This window comes from Anomaloglossus baeobatrachus, chromosome 5 (genome assembly GCF_048569485.1).
Source record: "Anomaloglossus baeobatrachus isolate aAnoBae1 chromosome 5, aAnoBae1.hap1, whole genome shotgun sequence".
In the NCBI taxonomy this organism is placed as follows: Eukaryota; Metazoa; Chordata; class Amphibia; order Anura; family Aromobatidae; genus Anomaloglossus; species Anomaloglossus baeobatrachus.
In genome coordinates this window covers 285,610,865-285,634,840 of record NC_134357.1, presented here as the reverse complement: position 1 = coordinate 285,634,840, position 23,976 = coordinate 285,610,865, and the positions used below count along the sequence as shown (strand labels likewise).

The 23,976-nt window shown below is 38.9% G+C and overlaps 1 protein-coding gene across 3 annotated transcripts in view; it reads right to left on the bottom strand.

The window, feature by feature from the left end:
* The window catches only part of CA10 (carbonic anhydrase 10), a 441,792-nt gene that overhangs the window by 178,130 nt on the left and 239,686 nt on the right, over positions 1-23,976 (bottom strand). For all 3 annotated transcript variants that reach the window (XM_075349527.1, XM_075349528.1, XM_075349526.1), the window contains one exon: positions 12,407-12,481. In XM_075349527.1, coding sequence (XP_075205642.1) covers positions 12,407-12,481 — 75 coding nt within the window. The remainder of the gene's footprint in view (positions 1-12,406; positions 12,482-23,976) is intronic.

Sequence of the window (23,976 nt, the reverse complement as noted above, 5' to 3'; positions counted from 1 at the left end):
ACAGACGCCAGGACTTCTGGTGGGCGGGGGAAGCAGTGAATATGTGTGCGGCTAATAAGCGGCCCCAGAAGAAGAGTGAGCTGCCCCGGAAGCAGTTACAGCTGCACCAGATACTTGGTAAGTATAGCACTTTTGCTTTTTTTTTATTTTTCCTTTATTTTTTTTTATTTCCCGAGTTGCTGAATCCAGATCATTAGCCGGAGTTCCCTGAGAACTCTGGGCCCGGGTCCAGCATCAAGATACTTTTTTAAATCGAGCGCATTTGGACTTTTACAGTCATAATTCTATTAGATGAATAATACAGTAAAATACGGTAAAAAACCTGTTTAAAACCCTTTTTAGAAATCATAAGAGAATTTTTTTTATTATAATGGAATAACGGTATCCCATCAAGCAATTTCATAACAGACATTTGTTCAGTAGGTTTAATTGTATAATCTATTTGGTTTATGCGGCTCATAAAGATGCCCTGAAAGAAGTTTTGATGGGGAAACAAATTAATGTAATAAAATATACAATTTAAAACATAATATAATATTCTTTATTATGAGATCCAGTTTTGGGTTAAATATTTTAAAAATTATATTGGAAAGGTAGATGGGGTTCAAAGTCGAGCAACTATATTAATAAACAATACGGTTAGTCAAGGGTCTCCAGATCTGAACTCAAGAACCTCATAGGCATATATAAGGCTGTCGAGTTCTAGTCAGGAGACTTGCGGCCAGTCCCTGTATCTTGGTACTCAGATCATAACTCGTATATGGACATCTGAGGTTAGTAAATTGCATCTTTCTTACTTACAGATGCATCTCAATAAATTAGAATATCATCAAAAAGTTCATTTATTTCAGTAATTCAATACAAAAAGTGAAATGCATATATTATATAGAGTCATGGCAAACACAGGGATCTATTTTAAGTGTTTATTTCTGTTACTGTTGATGATTATGGCCTACAGTCAAGGAAAACCCAAAAGTTATTAATTATCTCAGAAAATTAGAATATTATATAAAACCAACTAAAAAAATGATTTTGAACTCAGAAATGTTGGCACTTACTGAAATGTCTGTACAGTAAATGCAGTCAATACTTGGTCAGGGCTCCTTTTGCATGAATTACTGCATCAATACTGCGTGGCATGGAGGCGATCAGCCTGGGGAACTGCTGAGGTATTATGGAAGCACAGGTTGCTTTGATAGCAGCCTTCACCTCGTCTGCATTATTGGGTTTGTTGTCTCTCATCTTCCTCTTGACATTACTCCATAGATTCTCTACGGGGTTTAGGTCAGGAGAGTTTGCTGGCCAATCAAGTACAGTGATACTTTAGTTATTAAACCTGTTATTGGTACTTTTGGCAGTGTGGACAGGTGTTCAAATTGTTCCGGGATAGTCAAAATTATTCAAAGTGTAAACAAACAAATCCCTTTAAAAATACTCTTTATTATATAAATATTAAAAACCCAAGTGATTCACCCGTACAAATAATTGTCATAGGGAATTTACACTCATATATATACAACCAGGATAGCCGTTTTATTAGGAAGATATATAAATTCAATTGATGGCAGAGGTCAGGGTCTAGGCTCCTAACATAAGAGATATTTTTACCCTATCATGCACCCTAGATCTGGCCCCTACCTACCAACGGAGGTCCAAACGCTCTAGCTTAACTGGGCGCCCCCGCTCCTCGGCGGCTGTCCCTTAATTCCCCTGACAATTGCCCTACCATACAAGGACAAATCCTGATCTAAACCATGTGGTATATTAATCTATTTATGGTTGAACTAATGCATTCACTTTGTCTGAGATGGCAATATTCTAATCCAATATACATATATATACATCAACCTTCCTCCCATATCAGTCAATGAAATATACACATAATTTTTTACACCTTATAGAGGCCCAATCAACCAAATATCCCGCATAGGATAGATCCAAATCCTGGAACAATGCCAGTATATTAGTCACACAATTCCTGTAACAATGCCAGTACATTAACCACATATATACCCTGGAATGATACCAGTATATTAACTACATAAACAACCTGATATTATTTACACAAGATTATTTACTTCCCTTTGTATAGTTCATCCGCACTGCCTCAACGCGTTTCTCCACCCTTTGGTCCGGTTCATCAGGAGGCCAGGGAGAAGGAAGTTGTAGTCATTCAGTGGTGATAAATAGACCTTCTCTGGTAACTACCACTGAATGACTACAACTTCCTTCTCCCTGGCCTCCTGATGAACCGGACCAAAGGGCGGAGAAACGCGTTGAGGCAGTGCGGATGCACTATACAAAGGGAAGTAAATAATCTTGTGTAAATAATATCAGGTTGTTTATGTAGTTAATATACTGGTATCATTCCAGGGTATATATGTGGTTAATGTACTGGCATTGTTACAGGAATTGTGTGACTAATATACTGGCATTGTTCCAGGATTTGGATCTATCCTATGCGGGATATTTGGTTGATTGGGCCTCTATAAGGTGTAAAAAATTATGTGTATATTTCATTGACTGATATGGGAGGAAGGTTGATGTATATATATGTATATTGGATTAGAATATTGCCATCTCAGACAAAGTGAATCCATTAGTTCAACCATAAATAGATTAATATACCGCATGGTTTAGATCAGGATTTGTCCTTGTATGGTAGGGCAATTGTCAGGGGAATTAAGGGACAGCCGCCGAGGAGCGGGGGCGCCCAGTTAAGATAAGGCGTTTGGACCTCCGTTGGTAGGTAGGGGCCAGATCTAGGGTGCATGATAGGGTAAAAATATCTCTTATGTTAGGAGCCTAGACCCTGACCTCTGCCATCAATTGAATTTATATATCTTCCTAATAAAACGGCTATCCTGGTTGTATATATATGAGTGTAAATTCCCTATGACAATTATTTGTACGGGTGAATCACTTGGGTTTTTAATATTTATATAATAAAGAGTATTTTTAAAGGGATTTGTTTGTTTACACTGAAAAAAGCAGTGTGGACAGGTGCCAAGTCCTGCTGGTAAATGAAATTTTGATTTCTAAAAAGCTTGTCGGCAGAGGAATGCATGAAATGCTCTAAAATTTCCTGGTAGTTTTCTGCGCTGGCTTTGGTCCTGATAAAACACAGTGGTCCTACACGAGAAGATCTATATGAAGATTCATATAGATTATGTATTTTTGGCTAGTACCCTGTTCACATTTACAATGGAGTTCCAGCAGTCATTTTGATTGCTACACGAGCAGATGACATGGCTCCCCAAACATTCACTGATTGTGGAAACGTCACACTAGACCTCAAGCAGCTTGGATTGTGGCCTTTCCACTCTTCCCCAGACTCTGGGACCTTGATTTCCAAATGAAATGCAAAATTTACTTTCATCTAAAAACAAACACCTTGGACCACTGAGCAACAGCCATGTTCTTTATCTCCTTGGCCCAGGTAAGATCCTTCTGGTGTTGTCTATTGATTACAAGTGGGATATTCATTACTTGTGGAGGAAAGGTGATTTGGCATCTTAATAGGAAAGGTAGCGATGGTAGATACTACATCAGCATTTAAAAAAAGCCTACTTTTTTTTCGAATAACTAATCATGGGTTACAAATAATTTTGAGAAAATTTAAACTTGATGGATGTGTCTTTATTTCTATTTATATATAAACCCAATTCCAAAAATTTTGGGACGCTATGTAAAAGGTTAAAAAAAATCTGGAAATCTCTCATAGCCATATTTTAAGGTACCGTCACACTAAGCGGCGCTCCAGCGATCCCACCAGCAACCTAACCTGGCAGGGATCGCTGGAGCATCGCTACACGGGTTGCTGGTGAGGTATCAAACAAGTAGATATCACCAGTAACCAGTGACCAGCCCCCAGCCAGCAGCGACGCGTGGAAGTGATGCTGCGCTTGGTAACAAAGGTAAAAATCGGGTAACCAACCTGATATTTACCTTGGTTACCAGTGCACACCGCTTAGCGCTGGCTCCCTGCACTCCTGCACACATCGGGTTAATTACCCGATGTGTAGTCTGGCTATGTGTGCAGGGAGCAGGGAGCCGGCACTGGCAGCGTGAGAGAGGCGGATGCTGGTAACGAAGGTAAATATCGGGTAACCAAGGAAAGGGCTTCTTGGTTACCCGATATTTACATTGGTTACCAGCGTCCGCAGAAGCCGGCTCCCTGCTCACTGCACATTCAGTTGTTGCTCTGTCACTGTCACACACAGCGATGTGTGCTTCACAGCGGGAGAGCAACAACTAAAAAATGGTTCAGGACATTCAGCAACAACCAGCGACCTCACAGCAGGGGCCAGGATGTTGCTGGATGTCACACACAGCAACATCGCTAGCAAAATCGCTGTTGCGTCACAAAAGTCGTGCCTCAGCAGCGATGTTGCTAGCGATGTTGCTTAGTGAGACATGGCCTTTAGTCACAACAGAACATAGAAAAAATGACAGAAGTTAAAGGCTAAACATTTTTCAATTTCATTTGAAAAAGTTAAATGGGTTGTCCAGGTTTTTCACTAAAGTCTGCAGTCAATCTATGTTACAATATATCTGGAGTGACTGCAGACTTTCAAAATAAACCTGGACAATCCCATTAACTAATTTAGCAATTGATGATGGTAACACATCTCCAAAAAGTAGGAACAGGGTTAAGAAAAGGCTGGAAACGTAAGTGTTACTAATGAAAAATAGTTGGACGGTTTATTTTCGATTAAGTCATATTATCTTGTCTAAAAGCATGTTATAGGAAGTTGGAGCATGTTATAGAGGCAGAGTCTCTCACAAACAAAGAAGGTCAGAGGTTCACCAATCTGTAAGCGGCTGCATCTAGAAATTGTGGAACAATTTCAGATAAATATTCTTCTACGTAAAATTGAAAACAGTTTGAATATCCACGATCTACACTACATAATATCATGAAAAGATTCTGAAATTATGGAGCAATTAACATGTACAAGAGACAAGGCCGATGGTCTATTTGTGATGTTTTTGACATATAGTCCTTCAGGCAACACTGCATTAAAAACAGACATGATTAGCTCATGCGAATCACTTCAGGGGTCAGGAATACGTCCAAAAATCATATTCCATGAGCACAGGAAGGTTTTGCATATTTTAGCAAGATAATTCTAAACCACATTCTGTATCCATCACAACAACACAGCTTCACAGAAGAGTTCAAGTGATGATATGTCCGCCTGCAGTACAGACCTTTCACCAACAGAAAAAATTTGGAGCATAATGAAATGAAAAATCTAGAAAAGAAGATCCAGAAGTGTTAAGCAGCTTGAATTCTACATCAGAGAAGAATGGGACAATATTCCTCTCTCTCAAAACGCCAGCATGATGAATATATACTGTATCTATTATGAGTGCTAGTTAGTTTTCCATGATGGATATATGCATCATGCTAACTGGGTGGGTACTGATTCTGACCCTACACAGACAGATACAGGTGCTCAACTGATAAACATAGCTAGAGTTCTGATGAAACCACAGAAATCTGAGAGAAATCGATACTCCAATTTAACGCTTTAGATGCTACGGTCATTATGGTGACAGATATAATACAGTGCAACACAGAAGTTAAGTTTTCCAGTTGGACTAAAATAAAGAGTTATAAAAGTTAAAAAATGTAAAAAGTACGGTATATAAAAATTGTAGAAAAATTACATCCTTTTAGTCTATAGGAATATCAAATAATGAAACAAGACACGATTGGCATGCCATGATCATTATTACCAGATATATAAAAATATGTTACTTAAACTGTACCGTGAGCAAAATGAAAAAGAAATACACAGAATTCTATTTCACTCTTTGCCCCCCCAAATTACAATAAACATTTAACTTTCAAATACATATGAGCATATGAATTAAATTTAAATATAATTACACATGAATTTTACAAAAAAATCCTATTTAGCAAAAATGTGGATTTTTTGTAATTCACTTCCACCAAGGCTCAACAGAATGACAACCATTGGTTGCCATTTTTTGCACCATAGTGGGCTATCAAACATTAAAAAACAATTAAAAAATCATTATATTCTCCACACCACACACATCTCTGGACCTTTACCAACTGTCTGATCCTTGCCATAACTCTTGATCCACTGTCACTCATTATAGAATCTTTGGGCTTTTTGCACTGTTCCGGACTTCCCGGTGTCTAGAGATGAGCGGTTCCACGGAGTTTCGGTTCACCGGCAGAAAAGGAGCTGAGCCTCCACTGGCTTGAGCTTGACCTGAACCTCGGAGCAAATAACTAATTGGCAGCTTGAGTCTCCACCCACAAACAGCCAGCCATAAGCAGATCACTTCCAGGGGAGGGTGGGCAGGCTTTTTCAAACAATTTTTTGGGTTGTACACTACATGTAGTCATGCTGATGTTACCCCCAGTGCGAGCAATTCAAACACTGCAAGTGGCTCTCACGGGGCAGAGCACCAAGTGTACTTGACGACAGCATTGCTCGCACAAGTGAAGTTCGCACATAAAGCATCCGAACCTCGAATTTGAACCTTGACTTTTAAAGTTGGTGTTCGGTCCGAAAATCAAACCTCACGGCCGCTCATTTCTACTAGTGTCAAGGCGCTCAGGGTGTTTGGCAATAAGTGTGAGGTCACAGCGCATGTCATGATGTCATGATGCCAGTGACCTCACGCGTACCTGCACAAAACTCTTGCCAATGCCATGACACCAGGAAGTCCAGCACAGTGTAAAATGGCCGAGGATTCCAATGTAAGTTGCAGGGAATCAGAGGATGAAGCATGGATCAGACGAATGGTGGTGATTATGGAGGGGTAAAACAGGTGAGTGGTCAGGTGAGTATAACAATTATTTTATTTTATACATATTATGTTTGTTATGCTCTGGGGTCTCTCCAGACCATAATAAGAAACAATACATTTGTGGAGAATAACGTCTCAGTAAATCAATTCTCCCTGCAAATAAGAGAAAATTTGAATTTTCCTCTTATTTCTACTTTCAATTTATGTTGGAAAAACAATGTCACCTTAAGGCCAATCCCCTTTCCCCTTTATCATGTTTTCTTTCCAGGTCATGCCCCCTTGTCAGAAAAGGCTCAGAGATTGCGTAAACATAACAAATGTGAAATGAAAGAGAAATAAAGGGAAGTGAAATGTCATGAAATTTCTTGCATCTTATACTCCATTTATTCTATACTATTAGTCCAATGTTAGAAAAATACTATATTTTTGAGAAATATACTGGACATAAGTGTAGTCATATCATTTTTTAATGTATATTTGACTAATATTTTCAATGCAGAGTAATTCCACTAAGAAACACATGCAGTACCTTATTTTATATGATTTTTTTTAACATGGTGTCTATGGGTTACTTAAATCCATATGTAGCACAGAAGCATAAGTTGGGGGAATATTTTTTAGATGGCCCCAACATTGCTAAACATAAACATGAAATGTGAACTACACCTCCCTCCCAAGGTTGCCAACCTACTATTCTTTTTTTTCTAGAAAACCAATCCAAAATTAATGAACAGACATTTTCTTGACAGACATTAACCACACCTTTTAAGACCACACCCTCTTGGGAAGACTACACCCCAAGACATACAGAAAAAGATGCATATACTGTGAATCACACTCAGTATACAAGATTAGTAGTTACAGTGCACTATACACAGTATAATACAGATACTGAGAATTAAACCCAGCATAAAGGACAGGAGAAGTGGTAATGTGAGGTTTATAGCAAAAAAGTGACAATGTTTTGAACTTTTGACTTTCAGGCTCCATATCTCATCATCCACTATAGCTTTGAATGTGAGACTACCATCACTTCATAGACAATCATCTTGGCTATCTCCTAGATAAACTTGATTTGCATCTATTTAGCATATGATTAGTTCTGCAGATTCTTTTCATATCACTACATTGTTACTGTTTTGCTCCTGGTGGTGGAAATATCTTTTTTTTTTTTTTTACTGCACACTTAAAAATTACAACCTGTTCTCCCATTCCCTAATATCTCAGTGTGTTTTTATGTTGATTCCCAAATGAAACATCACTTCTTCGAATTGAAGAGCAGCCATGAAGAAGATTTTCCAAGAACAGAGAAACAGCATCATCCAGCTCATCGATAGCAGTCCTTTGGCCAAAATTGCCAAACTGCATCATGTTAGTGGCATGACTATTGGAAGAATATGAAATGAAGACTGTCCATCCTTTCAAAGGCCAAGATGTAGATGTCCAGGCAAAAAACGGGAGTCAACAAGTTGGCACATCACATTATCTACCAGTTCTGGCACAACAAATACAGCAGTGGAGGTAACTCATATGTGTCATAATAGTGAGAACATAGACATCCATGTAAGCACTGTGCAATGCATATTATACAAGTCTGGAATGGTGGCCCTAAAAAAGGTGAAGAAGGTTTAACTTCAATAACATCATAAGAAGCATTGGCTCAAGAGAGAGAAAAAAAACAAAAAACCCGAACCCGGATCATGCAGCCAGATTCCCGGGTCCTGGTCGGACCCGGATCGGACCCTGAAACCGCGCGGATCTGGACGTTTACAGTTCGGATCCGCTCAACACTAGTCCTGGACTTTGACTGGGCCATTTACACACATGAATATGCTTTTCTCTAAACGATTCCAGTGTAGGTTTGGCAGTATGTTTCATGTGGTTGTCTTGCTGGAAGGTGAACCTACGGCCAAGTCTCAAGTCTTTTGCAGCCTTTAACGGGTTTTCATCTGTATGCATGCATGTGACTCAATCTCTGGGGTGAGGTAAAAACCTTGTTAGAAAACTCAGCAAAAACTTTGTGTCTCCCTTTACCTATTTTTTGACTATGGTCCTCACTTCTAGACCATCCTTCCCGCTCCATAGAGCATAATTTACTGTGTATCCTGGCACCACCTTGACCTGGCAGTCTGTCTTTTCTAAGTAAGACTATGTTATACTGGGGGTTTTTTTAGAACGCAGGATAAATTCAGAAGAAGATGTGAGGGGAAATGACTTACAAGTAGGGAAGGAAATAGATTTTTCAAATAAGATATATCATAAAGGTTCCTATATTTATTTGCTGTATTGATTCATGAAAAGTTTTTTGAAAGTACTGTTCCCTTTTAACCTCAAGCACGACTTCTAATCCCAATCTCGGACTTGTTCTACATCAGCTCCATACATCAGTTTTAGAAGAGCAGATGTATGAATACAAAAAAAAGCCAGCTGGCCTAGATTGTTGTATAATCAGCTTTTCCTTGTAAAAGAGTAGATGTGGACATTTAGGATAATGATAATGTCAACTGCCAATGCAACTAACAAATTGTGAACTATTAGAATGTTAAAATTGATAATTATAGATGGGAAACATCTGTGCCCTTTGGAACCAATAAACCTCTGAAATTACTGTCCTGTCTATGTATGAGTAGAAAAAACTTTAACAATTTATAGAAATTAAAATATAGATATTTATATATTTAAAAGGTAAAACAATAAAATATTTTTATTAATACCCTTAGGCTAAATACACACATGCGTGTAAAGTGTCTAAATGTTGTCCGATTTTTTTTCCAGACTGCATTCTGACTCATTAAGTAGAACGGATGTATTCACACATTCATTAAAATCACAGATTCAAGAGTGATATCTATGTGGCTAAGAGGTTGACCTATTCTGATGTGATTTGGGAATCAGAATCAGTCACTCAAGTCTGTGGGTATTCGTAAGAATGCAAATTGAAAGTTTTATATCCATGTCTTAGGGATATGTTGCTTTGTAAAAAACATATACACGTTCATGACTTGGCAAGCTTCCATTGAGATTATTAAAGATTGGTCGAGGAATATTCTGCTATGTTGAATGTACTTGGGCATACAAATCATCAAGATTTGCTCTTGACAGCTCCCTTTGTGATTGCTTATCCCAGACATGCTCAAACAGTGACAAGACCAGAAATGCTCAAGCCCATTATAGCACTTTAGGTCATGCCGGCTGCTTAGAGAAGCACTTGCAAAATGCGGCTAGATGTTGTTGATACACATTAGCGAAATTGTGGTACCACTGTTTCGATAACCAAATCAATGTAATGCTGAGCTGTTAGTTTGCCTGGAAGGAAAACTACAGGGATTCAGCTTCAATTCAATGCCACCTTACACAATTAATCCAGGAGTAGGACTGGTGTGATGTTCCGTTGTGAAAGCATCTTCATGTCGTTGCCCAATAATGTCATCAGATTCTAATAATGGTGCTCATTGATTCATTCTGTAGTGGCAGTGAAATTAGACATCACATGCCATGCTTAAGGCATCAATAATGGTCTGCACAAACCATCCAAAAGCATTTCCATGACAATGGGCTATGAATGAGAAGTCCAGCTACAGTTGTTTAATTGACCTAATGTCACTTCTCTCAAGGACAGTGGTGGCTAAAATGGAGATCTGTCCTCTTCAGCAATGAGTCCTGTTTTTATCTTGGATGCGATGATGGCCAGAGATTAGTCTGGAGACCACATGAGCAACGGCAGGAAAGGAACGTGAAAGTGTCCCATGATCATATTTTTTTCAACATGACATCACTAAGCCAAATGTTGTTGGTGCTACTTTGAGCAGACTACCTGACATAACCATGCTAACATGGCCCGCAGCATCTCCAGACATGTCTCCCATTGGGCACATCCCGGATGTCAAAGGTCAACAATTGCATTGGGAGCTACTTACCGTACATCAAATCCTGGTGATTTTTAAGCTCAAGAGCATTGAGCATGGCTGATGGTCCTCATTCAATCACTAATACTCTCATGGATTGCAGCCAAGGTATGTACGTGTGTGTATTTCCACATGTGGTGCTCATGCCCAATACTGAATAAATTGATATCTTTAGAAAATGTTGTTTCCATTCTTTCAGCATTTGCTTATCATTAACATGTCTATCGATTGTGTGATTTTCACAATTCATTGACTTTCCCTTCTCGGTGTAATTACAATGCTAAGGAGTGTATATCATTTATGCCACCAACAATTTGAAGTCTCATGTTTAGATAAGATGGTCTTGAGCTTTACTCATTTCCTAAACCACTCTCTTTCTGAAATATTCCAGTGTGTTCAGTGACCATTTTCTGCATTTTGTCTAAGATCAAAGGTATTTCAATAACATCCTATCATCATGTTGATAGTAACATATGAATGACCATTAGTTACATCTTATCCATTGAATAAAAGTAATCACCCCTTAAAAAGAAGCAAAATTTCAAAAGAACATTGTAAGGACCTAAAATGTAGGGGAAGAATAGTAATATCTTTATATCCAAAAATATATTAAGTTCTCTTTTCAGGGATTCCCATCCATAAAAAAACCAACAGGCTCTAAGGATCCCAAATGAAATGTGGCGCTGTATACAGTAGAAGAATTGATGGTATTTTGAAGGCAAAAGGTGATCACACTAAATATTGCTTTCATTTAGATTCCTCTTTTATTCATTCACTTTGCATGATTTATTTGAAATTAACTATTAACATGTCTACTTTTGAAAGCGTTCTTACTTTAGACAAAAGTTTAGAGACCGACACAATCTTGTTTTTCACAATGTTTGCTTCTTCAGTGCTTTTAGATATTTTAATCTGGTGTTTTATGGTTACTTAAGTACAACTATAAGCAATTAATTGCTTTTTAAACTTTTATTAACAAACAAATCAAGTTAATGCAAAGACTCAATATTTAGAATGTTGACCCTTAATTTTCAAGCCTTCTGCAATTCGCCCTGGCATACTGGATATCAGCATCTGACCCAAATCGCAACTGATCTCAATACATTCTTGCCGAATAAGTCCTGAGGTGAGAGTGTGGAAATGGAAGCTACCCCTTACTGAAGATGTTATAGTGGTGGCATATGTTATATTGCTGCAATTTCCATATGGTGATGTTGAAGCAATTGTTCAACCACTTCATGACCTTGGAGATGCCTGTACGTACAAGGCCGTGTTGTACAGGTACCTCCGTGTCATACAGGTACCTTTAATGTGGATGAGTCCTGGAATAAGTGATGAAAAAATACTATGCTTGCCAGAATACAACACATAAAAAGGGAAGTGAGCTGAGGAAAAGGAGAAAAGGATAGTTGATGATGCTACCTTCTGTGTTTCGTTTGGCTCCTGGAGTGACTCGTCTCTTATGAGGTTCTTGGTTTGCTATATTATTTGCCATACGTGGTATTGAAGAAATATCAATAAAAAGCACATTATCACACACACACACACATATACACACACACACACACACACACACACACACACACACACACACACACACACACACACACACATACACACACACACACACACACACCACATTCAGGGATCCCATTAACTGGTGTTAATGTACATTACACATATTATATAAGTATTATATTTCTTACCTGGAACAAAACTGCCCTGGACAACCTCTTTATAAGCCCACCAGCCTTCATGGATTTTTGGTGAATTCTGTTGTGCTAGAAGGAAAAACAGAAAACACAAATATTTTGATTTAAAAGAAAAACTCTGATGCTTAACAAAGCATAATATATTGCAAAAGAATAATGAAATGAAGCATTTTCCTTTTTGATATTTTTTTCTGATTTAGTTCATTTATTGCATCAGTTATGTAAACATAGTCATTATCAGGTTGTTAATTTTTCTACCATAACAAACAGTTGAAGGGTTATTTCCAATATAATATCCCAATACACAGATTTGGGAATGACTTGCTGATCATTGGGAGTCCAACCTTTCATATCACATCAATCATGAGAAGAGAAGTCTGGATTCTGGGAAAAGGGCTCTGTAGAGCCTCATCTTAAATAGATCCTGTCAATAATTTATGCTTCCCAATCCATGGGCAGCATGAATCAGAGCTTTGCTGTGTAAATTCAGCCAGATATGTCTTTCTCTCAAACACTGCGGCATGTCAGAACAAAGCATGATTTAAAATGTTATTGGGCGAGACGTGACAAAATTATTGCACATTCTGGCTGACATTTCCCCACTCCAGGTGATTCAAAGGCTCATAATATTGTTACGGGGGTGTACGGATGAAACAAGGGCTCCTAGGTTTACCCTAAGACTGGGGCACCTGTGTTGTCCCATGACTTGAAGGTAGCCAGGTTCGAGCCTCCAACATGGCCCTATCTCCTGTCCAAGACCTGATACTACTTCCCCCTACCCAGGGAGTAGGCCAGAAACCCAGTAACCAAAGCCCCACAAATAATCACAGACAAGGGTAAATGAAAACTTGTGCACACTGCACACAACCACAAAGGAGGAAAATTATGTGAACTGGGGAGTAACACAAAAGGGGTAGGAAATAAATAGTAGGAAATAAATACACAACTGAAGGACTCACACAACACGTTGAACTGCAATTTTAAAATCACCATACAACTGGATAACCACAGAAATTAGGAAGCAAAAAGCTATATCCAGCAAACAGCCCCAGAAACGTATAAAGGCTCCAGCCTTATATAGGCTCCATAAGCTGATCACAGGCAAGCAGAAATTAACTCCTGCTGTACTGGAGAGTGGTGAAGCTAGCACTAGCCAACACCCATGACAGGCTGTGGAACTAATGAATCCCAGGCAGCTTGTCGGACTCTGCAGTGTGAGCAGAGTCAGACGCAGCATGAGTACAACGCAGAACACTGTACGACAAATATGTAACTAATGATGAGCGAGCACTACCATGCTCGTGTGCTTAATACTCAAGTTCCCAAGTATAATGGAAGTCAATGGGGAACTTCCATTTTTTTTCTCCTGGAAAAATGCTTGAGTTCCCCATTGACTTCCATTATACATGGGTACTTGAGTCCCATCCTCTAAGAATTCAACTGCTCATTACAAGTACTGAGCACCCAAGCATGGTAGTGCTCTCTCATCACTAATGTACACACATGGGAGAGATCAGTCAATCATTTGGATTGAGGAGAGGAGAAGACGGCTGGGGACTGCACCATACTAACCACATATCTGTCTACGGCTGTTCAAACTATGTTTTCTATGAAATGCTGCAGTGTTTCTGAAAAAGATATACTTGGCTGGAATCAAGCTGCCAGGTTCTGATCCATGCTGTCAGGGGTTGGGGCAGCATGAATCTAGTTACAACTTCCCTTTAAATGAAGCAGATTTTTATATAAACTCTACCTCCATGCCATCCTTTGTCTATGATACTGCCGAAAATAACCAAGCTCTGTCCTGGCACCCCTCTAGATATGCACTCACAGATTAACTAAGTGTTTTTAAAGCAGAATGTGGAGAAAGCCATTTCCAGAAGTTTACCTCCCTTGAGAACAAAATGATGGGCATCTACATTTAGGCTGTGAGATCCTTCTTTCCCCAGGACAGTTGGTAGGACTCCATACACAGATAGTTGGTTGATGCTGCCAAATTTCATATTGTAATGGATATGGCAGATATTAAGAAAACTAGTCCAGAAAGTGCAGACAAAGCAGATACCACACTTTAGTCTTCCTATTTCTCAGAACCAAAATAGCTTATATCTTGAATATTGACTGTTGAACTTCCCTCTCACATTTTGTCTGAAGTTTTATATACTTGCCATTAGTAAATACTGAATATATATTGTATGATTGGGTTATTATACTTTGCGGCTCTTCAGTAGACGACTATACAGAATTTAATACTGTAAAATACATCAATAGAACGGTCACTCAGCAATCCTAATAATTTATTTCACATTTCTACAATCTCAGACACATTTAAACTACGTCTCAACTTTTTTTGATTAGGTCTGAATCACTAATTAATAAAATAAAAAGCTCAGAACCTGCAGCATGTCATGAACACCTGCAAGTGGAAGAAAAATGAGGGTTAACGTGCTTTTATTTCAAGTTGAAAGCAAAGCAATGCTAAATAAGAAATGATTAAGACTATAAAAGTAAGAAAATGTCAATTTTAGCTCCTATTATTCATCAGTTGCGATAATTAGAAATGATGATAAATTCACAAAGTTTTTTAAAGTATTTAAATTTAAGCTTCACATTTTCAGGTATAAGTAAGAATGTTTGATCAAAATGGAAGAATAATTAACGAATAAGCAATCATTGTGCAGATCTCATAAAGGCAATGCAGATTATTGCCTAGTATCCTCATATTTTCCTGTTGAAAACAAATCTAAAATGCCCCAGTCCACTTAATGCTGGTTGTCACAATCTGTTAGTTGGAAAAACCAACAGAGTATTGTATGAGAGACATCAAACACTTTCCATTTATGAGTCCTGATTGGGGAGAAAAGGGATAGCTAAAGATGGCAATGAGAACATTGAGGTGTCAAGATGAGAATTCAGATTTAGACACTTATGACATAGTTCTTCATCTTTTTGGAGCCATTTGTAAGCAGACTAAATTAAGAAAATGGATGGATACTACAGCAGATATTATTAAGACAATATTAAGAAGAATGAAGACTAGAGACGGGTGAATAGTAATTATTCGTGTTCGGATTATTTGTAATGAATTTCAAAGTACTATTCCGGTATTCATCACGAATAATGAACCTAATGTAAGTCAATGGGGGATCCGAGCATTTTTCTTGTCGTGATGAATTCTGGAATAGTACTTGGTACTCAGTAAGCATTATCCAAACATGAATAGTTTACTATTCGCCCATCGCTAATGAAGACAAAAATAAAATTTGAGACATTTTGAAGAACAAAGTTCATACGCCATTTGAAATGGTCACAGACAGCATTAGTGTTTTTAGTCCCTAAAAATAGGGAACATTGATCAGTGCAGTGGTATACTGTATAGAGTATATCACAAAAGTGAATACATCCCTCACATTTTTGTAAATATTTTATTATATGGCCACCATTATTTTAAAGCACTGACTTAACTCTCTTGGCCTGGAGTTCACTAGAACTTTACAGGAGACACTGAAATTCTCTTCCACGCCTCCATGATGACATTACAGCTCTCATGGATGTTAGAGGCCATGTACTCCTCCACCTTCTGTTTGTGGATGCCCCATAGATCCTCAATAGGTTTTAGGTCTGGAGACATGCTTAGCCAGTCCAGCACCTTTGCCCTCAGTTTCTTTAACAAGGCAGTGGTCATCTTGGAGGTATTTGGGGTTGTTATCAGGTTGGAATATTGCCCTATGGCCCAGTTTCTATAGGGAGGGGCTCATACTCTGCTTCAGTATATCACTGTACATGTTGGCATTCATGGTTCCCATAATGAACTGTAGCTCCCTACAACTGGCAGGATTAATGCAGCCCCAAACCATGCCACTTCCACAACTGTGCTTGACTGTAGTCAAGACACACTTGTCTTTGTATTGCTCTTTGCCATGAGGTGCCAGGTTGAACATCCATTGACCAGTATGAGAGAGTCTGTGAGTGATAACACTAAGTTTATCATACCTGTTCCCAATTCACACCTGAGACATTGTAGCACTAATGCGTGACATGGCACTGGGGAAGGAAAATGGGTAATTGGGCATTTTCACTTAGGGGTGTACTGACTTTTGTTGGCAGAGTTTTATATAGTAATGGCTGTGTAATGTGGGCACACCAAATTTACACTGTTAAACAAGCTGTATACTGACTACTTTACATTGTATCAAAATCTCATATCTTCAATGTTGTCGGATTAAAAGATATAATTATTTACAAATATGTGATAGGTGTACTCACTTTTTTATATACTGTAATTGTTTATATGTTATTTTCAATCTCTGAAATGGGCTTTTAAATAGGTCCAATGAGTGTGAGGCACCTCTCAACCACTCCCACCTACTATGGATATGAGGGGCCTACTAAAGATTTAAATACGCTAACTAAAAAAAAGTGAAAAGGTAAAGCAAAATCTGTAAGTAAAATAGATATAAAAAACAAAAGGTTGATTCCTCTTTGCTCAATGTAAAAAAGAAAATAAAAAGAAATATATTAGGTATCGCAGCATGTATAAAAATTACCGTATTTTTCGCTTTATAAAACGCACCTGATTAAAAGATGCACCCCCAAATCTGGTGAAGGAAAAGAGATTTTTTTTTAATGTAAAATGGGGTCTTTCTTATAATGCCAGTGTCCGTCTAACAAATCCTATAGGGTCTTTGTACCTCATAGCCCCTCATCCTAAAATTAGCCCCTTAATCTGGATATGGCCCCCCTATATTGAATATAGCCCCCTTATGCTGGCACACATCCCCCAGTGATGCCACATGTCCCCCATTGATGGCATATGTCCCCTATTGATGGCACACATCTCCTATTGATGGCACATGTCCCCTATTTATGGCACACATCCCCCAATCCTGGCACACATCCCCTATAGCTGGCACATGTCCCCTACAGCTGGCACAGGTCTCCTATAGATGGCACATGTCTCCTACAGCTGGCACAGGTCTCCTATGGATGGCACATGTCCCCCTGTGCTGCCCATGACCCTCTATGAATGGCACACGTCCCCCTGTCCTGCCCATGGCCCCCTATGGATGGCACACGTCCCCCTGTGCTGCCCATGGCCCCCTATGGATGACACACATCCCCCTGTGCTGCCCATGGCCCTCTATGGTTGGCACATGTCCCCCTGTGCAGCCCATGGCCCCCTATGGATGGCACACACCCCTCTGTGTTTGATATAGCCCCTATGCTGCTGCCCATAGTAAAATAGAAAACTCTTTGCTTACTTTCTCCAGCGCTGTCCCTCTGTGCTGCTGAGCTCCTCCACTTCCTGCTTCTCGGTATCGGTCATGTGATCGGGGAGACCAAGGAGACACCGGGAGATCAGCGCTGGAGGAGGTAAGTAACGCTTTTTTATTTTAGGATGGGCAGCAGCATGGGGGCCATATCTAAACACAGGGGGGGCAATGTGCCATCAAAGGGGGGCGCAGGCACATATAATATGCACCGCTCCCCAGCCCATCACCGCGGTGCAGTTTCAGCACCACGGTGATGGACAGCGGCAGTGAATATTATATGAGCGGAAGCAGGAGATCTCTCTCTTACTTCTGCAGCCTCGACCAGCCTGCCTAAACCCCCATCACCGCTCCAGAGCTGCCCCCACTTCCCCTGGGCCCTGCAGTATATAATCTGTATATTCAGATTATAAGACGCACCCCCTACTTTTTGGGGAAAAAAGTGCATCTTATAATGCAAAAAATACGGTAATTAACTGTTTCATTAAACAACATGAAGAAATGCAATAAAACCTTTGAACTGATTTTTGTTTGGTCATCTTGCTGCCCCCCAAAAATTGCAATAAAATCCAATCAAAACATCTGATGTACTTAAAGCAAAATAAAAAAACTATATCTAAACATAAAAAAATAACTCCCCATACAGCTCCATTGATGGAAAAATACAAAAGTTATTATGCTGAGAAAACACCTATACAAATTCACAAACCAATATTTCTTTTACAAAGTTTACATTCTTTAAACCCTTTCCCCAATATGGGGCATACTGGTAAGTCCAAACGGCAAATGTCGGCTATTAACATCTTGTATAATGCTCTCAATTTCTAACGGGCATTTAAAACAAGCAGTCTGTGGGATCACTACTTCATGTGCCCATTCCCTCAAGTTTGCATCACCATGCAATAAAGAAGCTTTAGAACTTCTCTATCACCAGTAAAGTGGAAACATTATGAGCCTCAGAAAATTAGCAGAAAAAAAGTTTTGTTTTTTTATTTAAGCAAAAATTTTAATTTACCAAATTATATGATGTCTGAATCAATAACTTTTGTTGCACCATAAAAATATAATAAAAAAATAATCGTGAAATCACATTTTTTTCCAGCTTCACTGCACATTTTTGGGGTAAAATAAATTTAAAACTACAACTGTCCCAACAGAAAAACAAGCCCCTATAAAGGGAAAATTAAAAAAAAGTTATGCCTTTTGGATACAAGAACATGCAAAATGGAGTGAGTCCGAAACAGGTTTTGCGAGGTGGGGGAGGGGCGGTTCAGACGGATGCCCCGACGGGACCTCTAAATGTAAGTAAAAGCGCAATGTGAACCTAAGTCATAAGAAGGTTAAAATGACAGAAAAAAACAAAACTCTTAAAAACTTTGATATTGCTGTAATTATACCTGGAGAATCATGTTGCTAGTTATTTTTACAGCATACTGAATATTGTAAATTGAAATGCAAAAAACAATGGTAGAGTTTCAGTTTTTCACTGTATCACCCTACTTGGATTTTTTTTTCTTGTTTTTTATTACATTATTTAAAAAATGAATGGTGCCATTAAAAACTGTAACTTGTCCCTTAAAAAAGAAATCCTCACAAATAAGTTATGGCTCTTTTAAGCAGGGGCGGAAAAAGCGAAAGTGCAAAAATGATAATTCCACCAGTCGTAAGGGGGGTTAATGAAAATATAGGATTATTAAACATCCTTCTCTATGTTATCCCTTGTATAGTCTATCTTGATGTTGCTATGTGTCTAGTTATTATTAGGTTGCATGTCACATTAGGGTCTGAACATATGCTTAGTCGTTGACTGTGGTTTTAAATAGTTGGTTAATTTACACCCCTTCATAAATATGAGCCAAGAGGCATGAAGTGTGAAAGTGTAGGTGGAGAGGGTGCCCTTATATGCTGCAAGATGTTTATTGGATTATTGCATTTTCTTTTTGGTGTATTATAGCTTGAAATCCTACAAGAATCTAGGGTACCAAATAGTCAGGGTGAAACATGGAATAAAAACTTGATCCACAGCAAAAGTCAAATTCATATTGAGGACTAATTTTTGAGGAGGAGTTGCGAACTTCCAGGAAACTGAATGGAGTAGAAAGATTGAAAAGGCCACAACAGGAATTAGAGTAGCAGACTGACTAGTAACATGAACATCTCATGCAGAAGTGTCCTCTTGAGCAGGAAGGTGAAGTAGTGCCTAATTTGGAGCAGCGAGAAGATCACGAATTTCATAGAGCAGATTGACCAACGGAGTGACTCACCAGTACAGAAACAAGAGTTCACCTCTATCTTAGAAACTGATTACTTTCACATTTCTATAGTTTTGTCAATTTAAAAAAAAAAACAACCCACATAGACTCAGGTGTCACTGTTAAATAATAGCCCTTGACTTGGTCAACTCTTAATAAGTACTGCTCAGTAATGTTGAAAGAGTGTTCTCGACACTGCTCAGTACTTGACCAAGCGTCAGGGTGCCCGAGTACTCATGGTGCTCAGCCGAGTGTCGCGGGAGCTTGGATTTGTTGTCCGTGAAACAATGACCACACAGCACAGGCTCGCTTCATTGGATGATGTGTTCAGGTACCCCAGAGAGAGCCAGGCTCAGACTCTGAATGTCTGTCACTGAGGTTAAAACAACATTTTTGGATGTAGAGTGCAAAAAAAAATACCTCCACCCTCCATCCCCTGCAAATGCTCTCTTCATGGCTGGTTGTATGTGGGTGGAGAGCAGAACTAGCCAATCGTTAACTTGCATTATACCTGTTACTCAGGCAGAGCATTTTCCAAGCACTTGACCTGCTCAGCTTAAGTAACGAGCACCCAAGCATTTTAGTGCTCGCCCATCTCTACTGCTCAGATATCATTGCACACTGGCTAGAAAGAACTTTATTCCTGTTCTTCCATGTGCTGTCCAAGAAGTCAAGGGGATGTATTATACTTATAGGGGCCGATTCATCAACACTGCCATAGTGCAAGCTCACATTACGCCAGTCTTGACAAATTACTCAGTGCTAAATTCATCAAAAGTGCAGTACACATTTATCCTCCGTGCAAACAAATGCTAATTCAGTCAGTCATAAATTTTTGTGCAAAACGTTTGTGCCTTTTCAAAGACACTTTTTATGACATAAAAGCTTTGATAAATCATCCACATTATCTATCCCTTTACATGTAAAGATGGTCAAATAATTGAAAATGATGACAAATAAATCATGGCATTTCAATAATCATTGAATACTATCTAATGTAAGAGAAAAGTTAAAGAAAACTTGTCACCTTCTGGAGGAAATAGTGCCACCTGTGTCCATGGGCTACAAGTGGCATTGAGGCAAAGCCCAAGAACAAGTGTTCAAGGAAAGCTCAACTTGATGGATCTTTATTTTTGTAACCTTTGAAACTATGGAAAGAAGCCATGTTTTTATTTATGCAATTTCTTTAAGAGGTAAAAATATCATGGTCCTCAAGAAGTAGTGTAGGGAAAAGAGCCTCCTATTTCCTGTAGTTTGCACATATATTTATTCATTTATATAGCCTCTTTAATTCCCCAGCACTTTATATACAACACTGTCCCCATGGGGTTCATCTAAAGTCCCTATCTGTATGTCCTTGGAGTGTGGGAGGAAACCCATGCAGGCACAGGAAGAACATAAAAACTCCTTGGGTACTTCTCACATAGCGAGATTACTGCTGAGTCACAGGTTTTGTGACGTACCAGTGACCTCATCAGCGATCTCTCTGTGTGTGACACTAAGCAGCGACATGGCCCCTGCTGTGAAATCGCTGATTGTTACACACTGTTCTGGTTCACTTTTTGGTCATCGGGCTCCCGCAGGGCAGCACGCATCAGTATGTTTGATACCTTACCCAACGATCTCGTTTGCGACTCACGTAGGCGTGCATCTTTCTTGTTTTCCGCGCTCTCTCTGTTCCGATTGGTAATCGCTACTGTGTTCGGATTGGCCGCTTCCATCTTCTGTTCTGGCTTGTAGATCGCAGTACATTTCAGAGGGCTCAATTCACTTGACCCGGACTGCGTGTAGCAGCAGATCGTAATACAGTCCATTCTGCATCGGGACTGTAGGATGGACAAGGATGGACAAGGATGGAGAGGGATGGAAGCGCTATTATGTTGCCTTCTCTAAAGGCAAGGCCGCCCAGTCACAACGCAGTTACGACCACCAATCAGAGCAGAGGGGGCGCGGAAAAGGCAATGTAGATGAATGCCTAGGTTACTAATCAAGATTTGAATCGTGCTATGTGACAGGGTCCTAGCGATCGCCGTATCGTTGCTGCGTCGTTGGAAAGATCTGACTGTTTGACAGCTCACTAGCGACCCTGTAACAGATGTTGTCCTTTGTGGGATTTTTACCCATGACCTCAGCACTGCAAAACTGCTGTGCTACACATTGAGCCACTGTGATAATTAGTGATGAACTAGCACAACCATAATCAGGGGCTTGGTACTCGTTAAGAGCAGTTGGATGCTTGGATAGGCGCAACTCTTGTACATAAATAAAATGGAAGTTATTGGGGGATTGAGTATTTTTCTGTCAAATCTTCCATAAAATTTCTTGAGTCCCCCATTGACTTAAATTATACTTGGGTACTCGAGTTGCGTTATAATTTCCGAGCACCCAAGCATTGTAGTGCTTGCTCATAACTCTTGATAATAACTATTCTGATACATGAACCCGATATTTCATATATTAGCTTACAAATATAGAACTGCGGCATGATATATCAACTAAAAACATATAGTAAAGACTCCAACAGAACATTACAGATACAAATATAGCCCCTTGGAATTCAGAAATACAAGAACATTTCCAGTCCAAGTTAAGGAATCGTAAATAAGTATTTTAATATTAAGAAGAGATTTGTTTCCTAGGTGTTCTGCTTTCAAATACTGAAGAAAGTAGATTACAAAAATATGCCTGAAACAAACCACTGATATTGTGCATGTTTGGGGAGTTGAAGGCAGGCCCTTAGAGGAAGCGTTCTTTTAACAGATGAAAAATTTCCACCTTGGGAATTAGTTCTCAGAGGCTGATGAAAGACAATGAGTTTGTGCTGAGAAGAACACTTAAATACCCTCTTTAATCTGTAATCATCAACGGCTCACTTAAAGAAAGTCTTCTGTCTGCGTAAGATTATATAAGTCCTTCCAAATCTCCCACTAAGTTTTCAAACTACTCATTTTCTTTGCAATTAGAACAGAATATTCAAGTTGTTATTACAAGTCTAGTCCACTTTAATTTAGTTTATTAAATTCGGTCCCACAAGAAGAATAGAATGTTCCCATAAATTTACTTGTGCTATTATTATCTGTACATTTTCTAATATGATATTTAGAAACACTAAATTACATGGACTTCCATAACTTGAAATGTTACATTATTAAAGGATTTATCAATTGTATGAAAGATAATTAACAAATAACATTAATTATGACTATTGTGTATTTTATACACTTATTTTATCGGCAAGGTTTCCCTTATTTCTACATTAGTGCATAAGATTAGAGTTATATAGTGTATTCAGTACATAGAACCAGAAAAAAACTTGTGTTTTATGAACTATATTGTCTACTTTTTCAGAATGATTGGGAAACTTTAAGAAAAAGGTGATATCTCCCAGTATCCTAGAAAAGAAGGTTATGCTCTTTCATATTGATCTTTCCTTAGTCTTGTAGTGTAGAGAGTCAGAGAAGTTGGCAGTGAGTGACCATACTCCTAGTCTGAAGTCTAGGATCTTATGAACAGTCTGGACTCTCGGGTTTCGGTGCTAGGGTCTGAGTGCTAGTAGTCATGATTCTAAAGTGTCCTCAATCGTAAGTCTTGTGGGTCCGAATTCAATTACAGAGAACAGTATGTACCTGACTGCTTATTCCATTCCAATTTAGCAATCGGTGGGGTAATGAATAGTAGTGCTTATGCATCATTTACTACTTGGGGTAGCATAGAATTGCTATAATCATCACTACCAAAGGAGTGTATGGAGCAGTGGTCACACATACTACTGCCCTACTAACAGATGAATTAAGGACCCCAATTCTTGGTATCACTGGGGATCCCAAATAATAATACATTTATCACTTATCCATTTGATACATGATGTATTTAGCAGAAAACTCCATTAAACTTCTGGTTTTATTTTTATCCTGCCCTGCATCCCAAGAACAATAATTTCTTGTCTACATAGTTGAATAAGGAATTGTTATTTACAAGACCTATTTTTTTTAAGCACTAGTTTATTTTACTATATTAGATTAAACTATTGAAACACCATAGT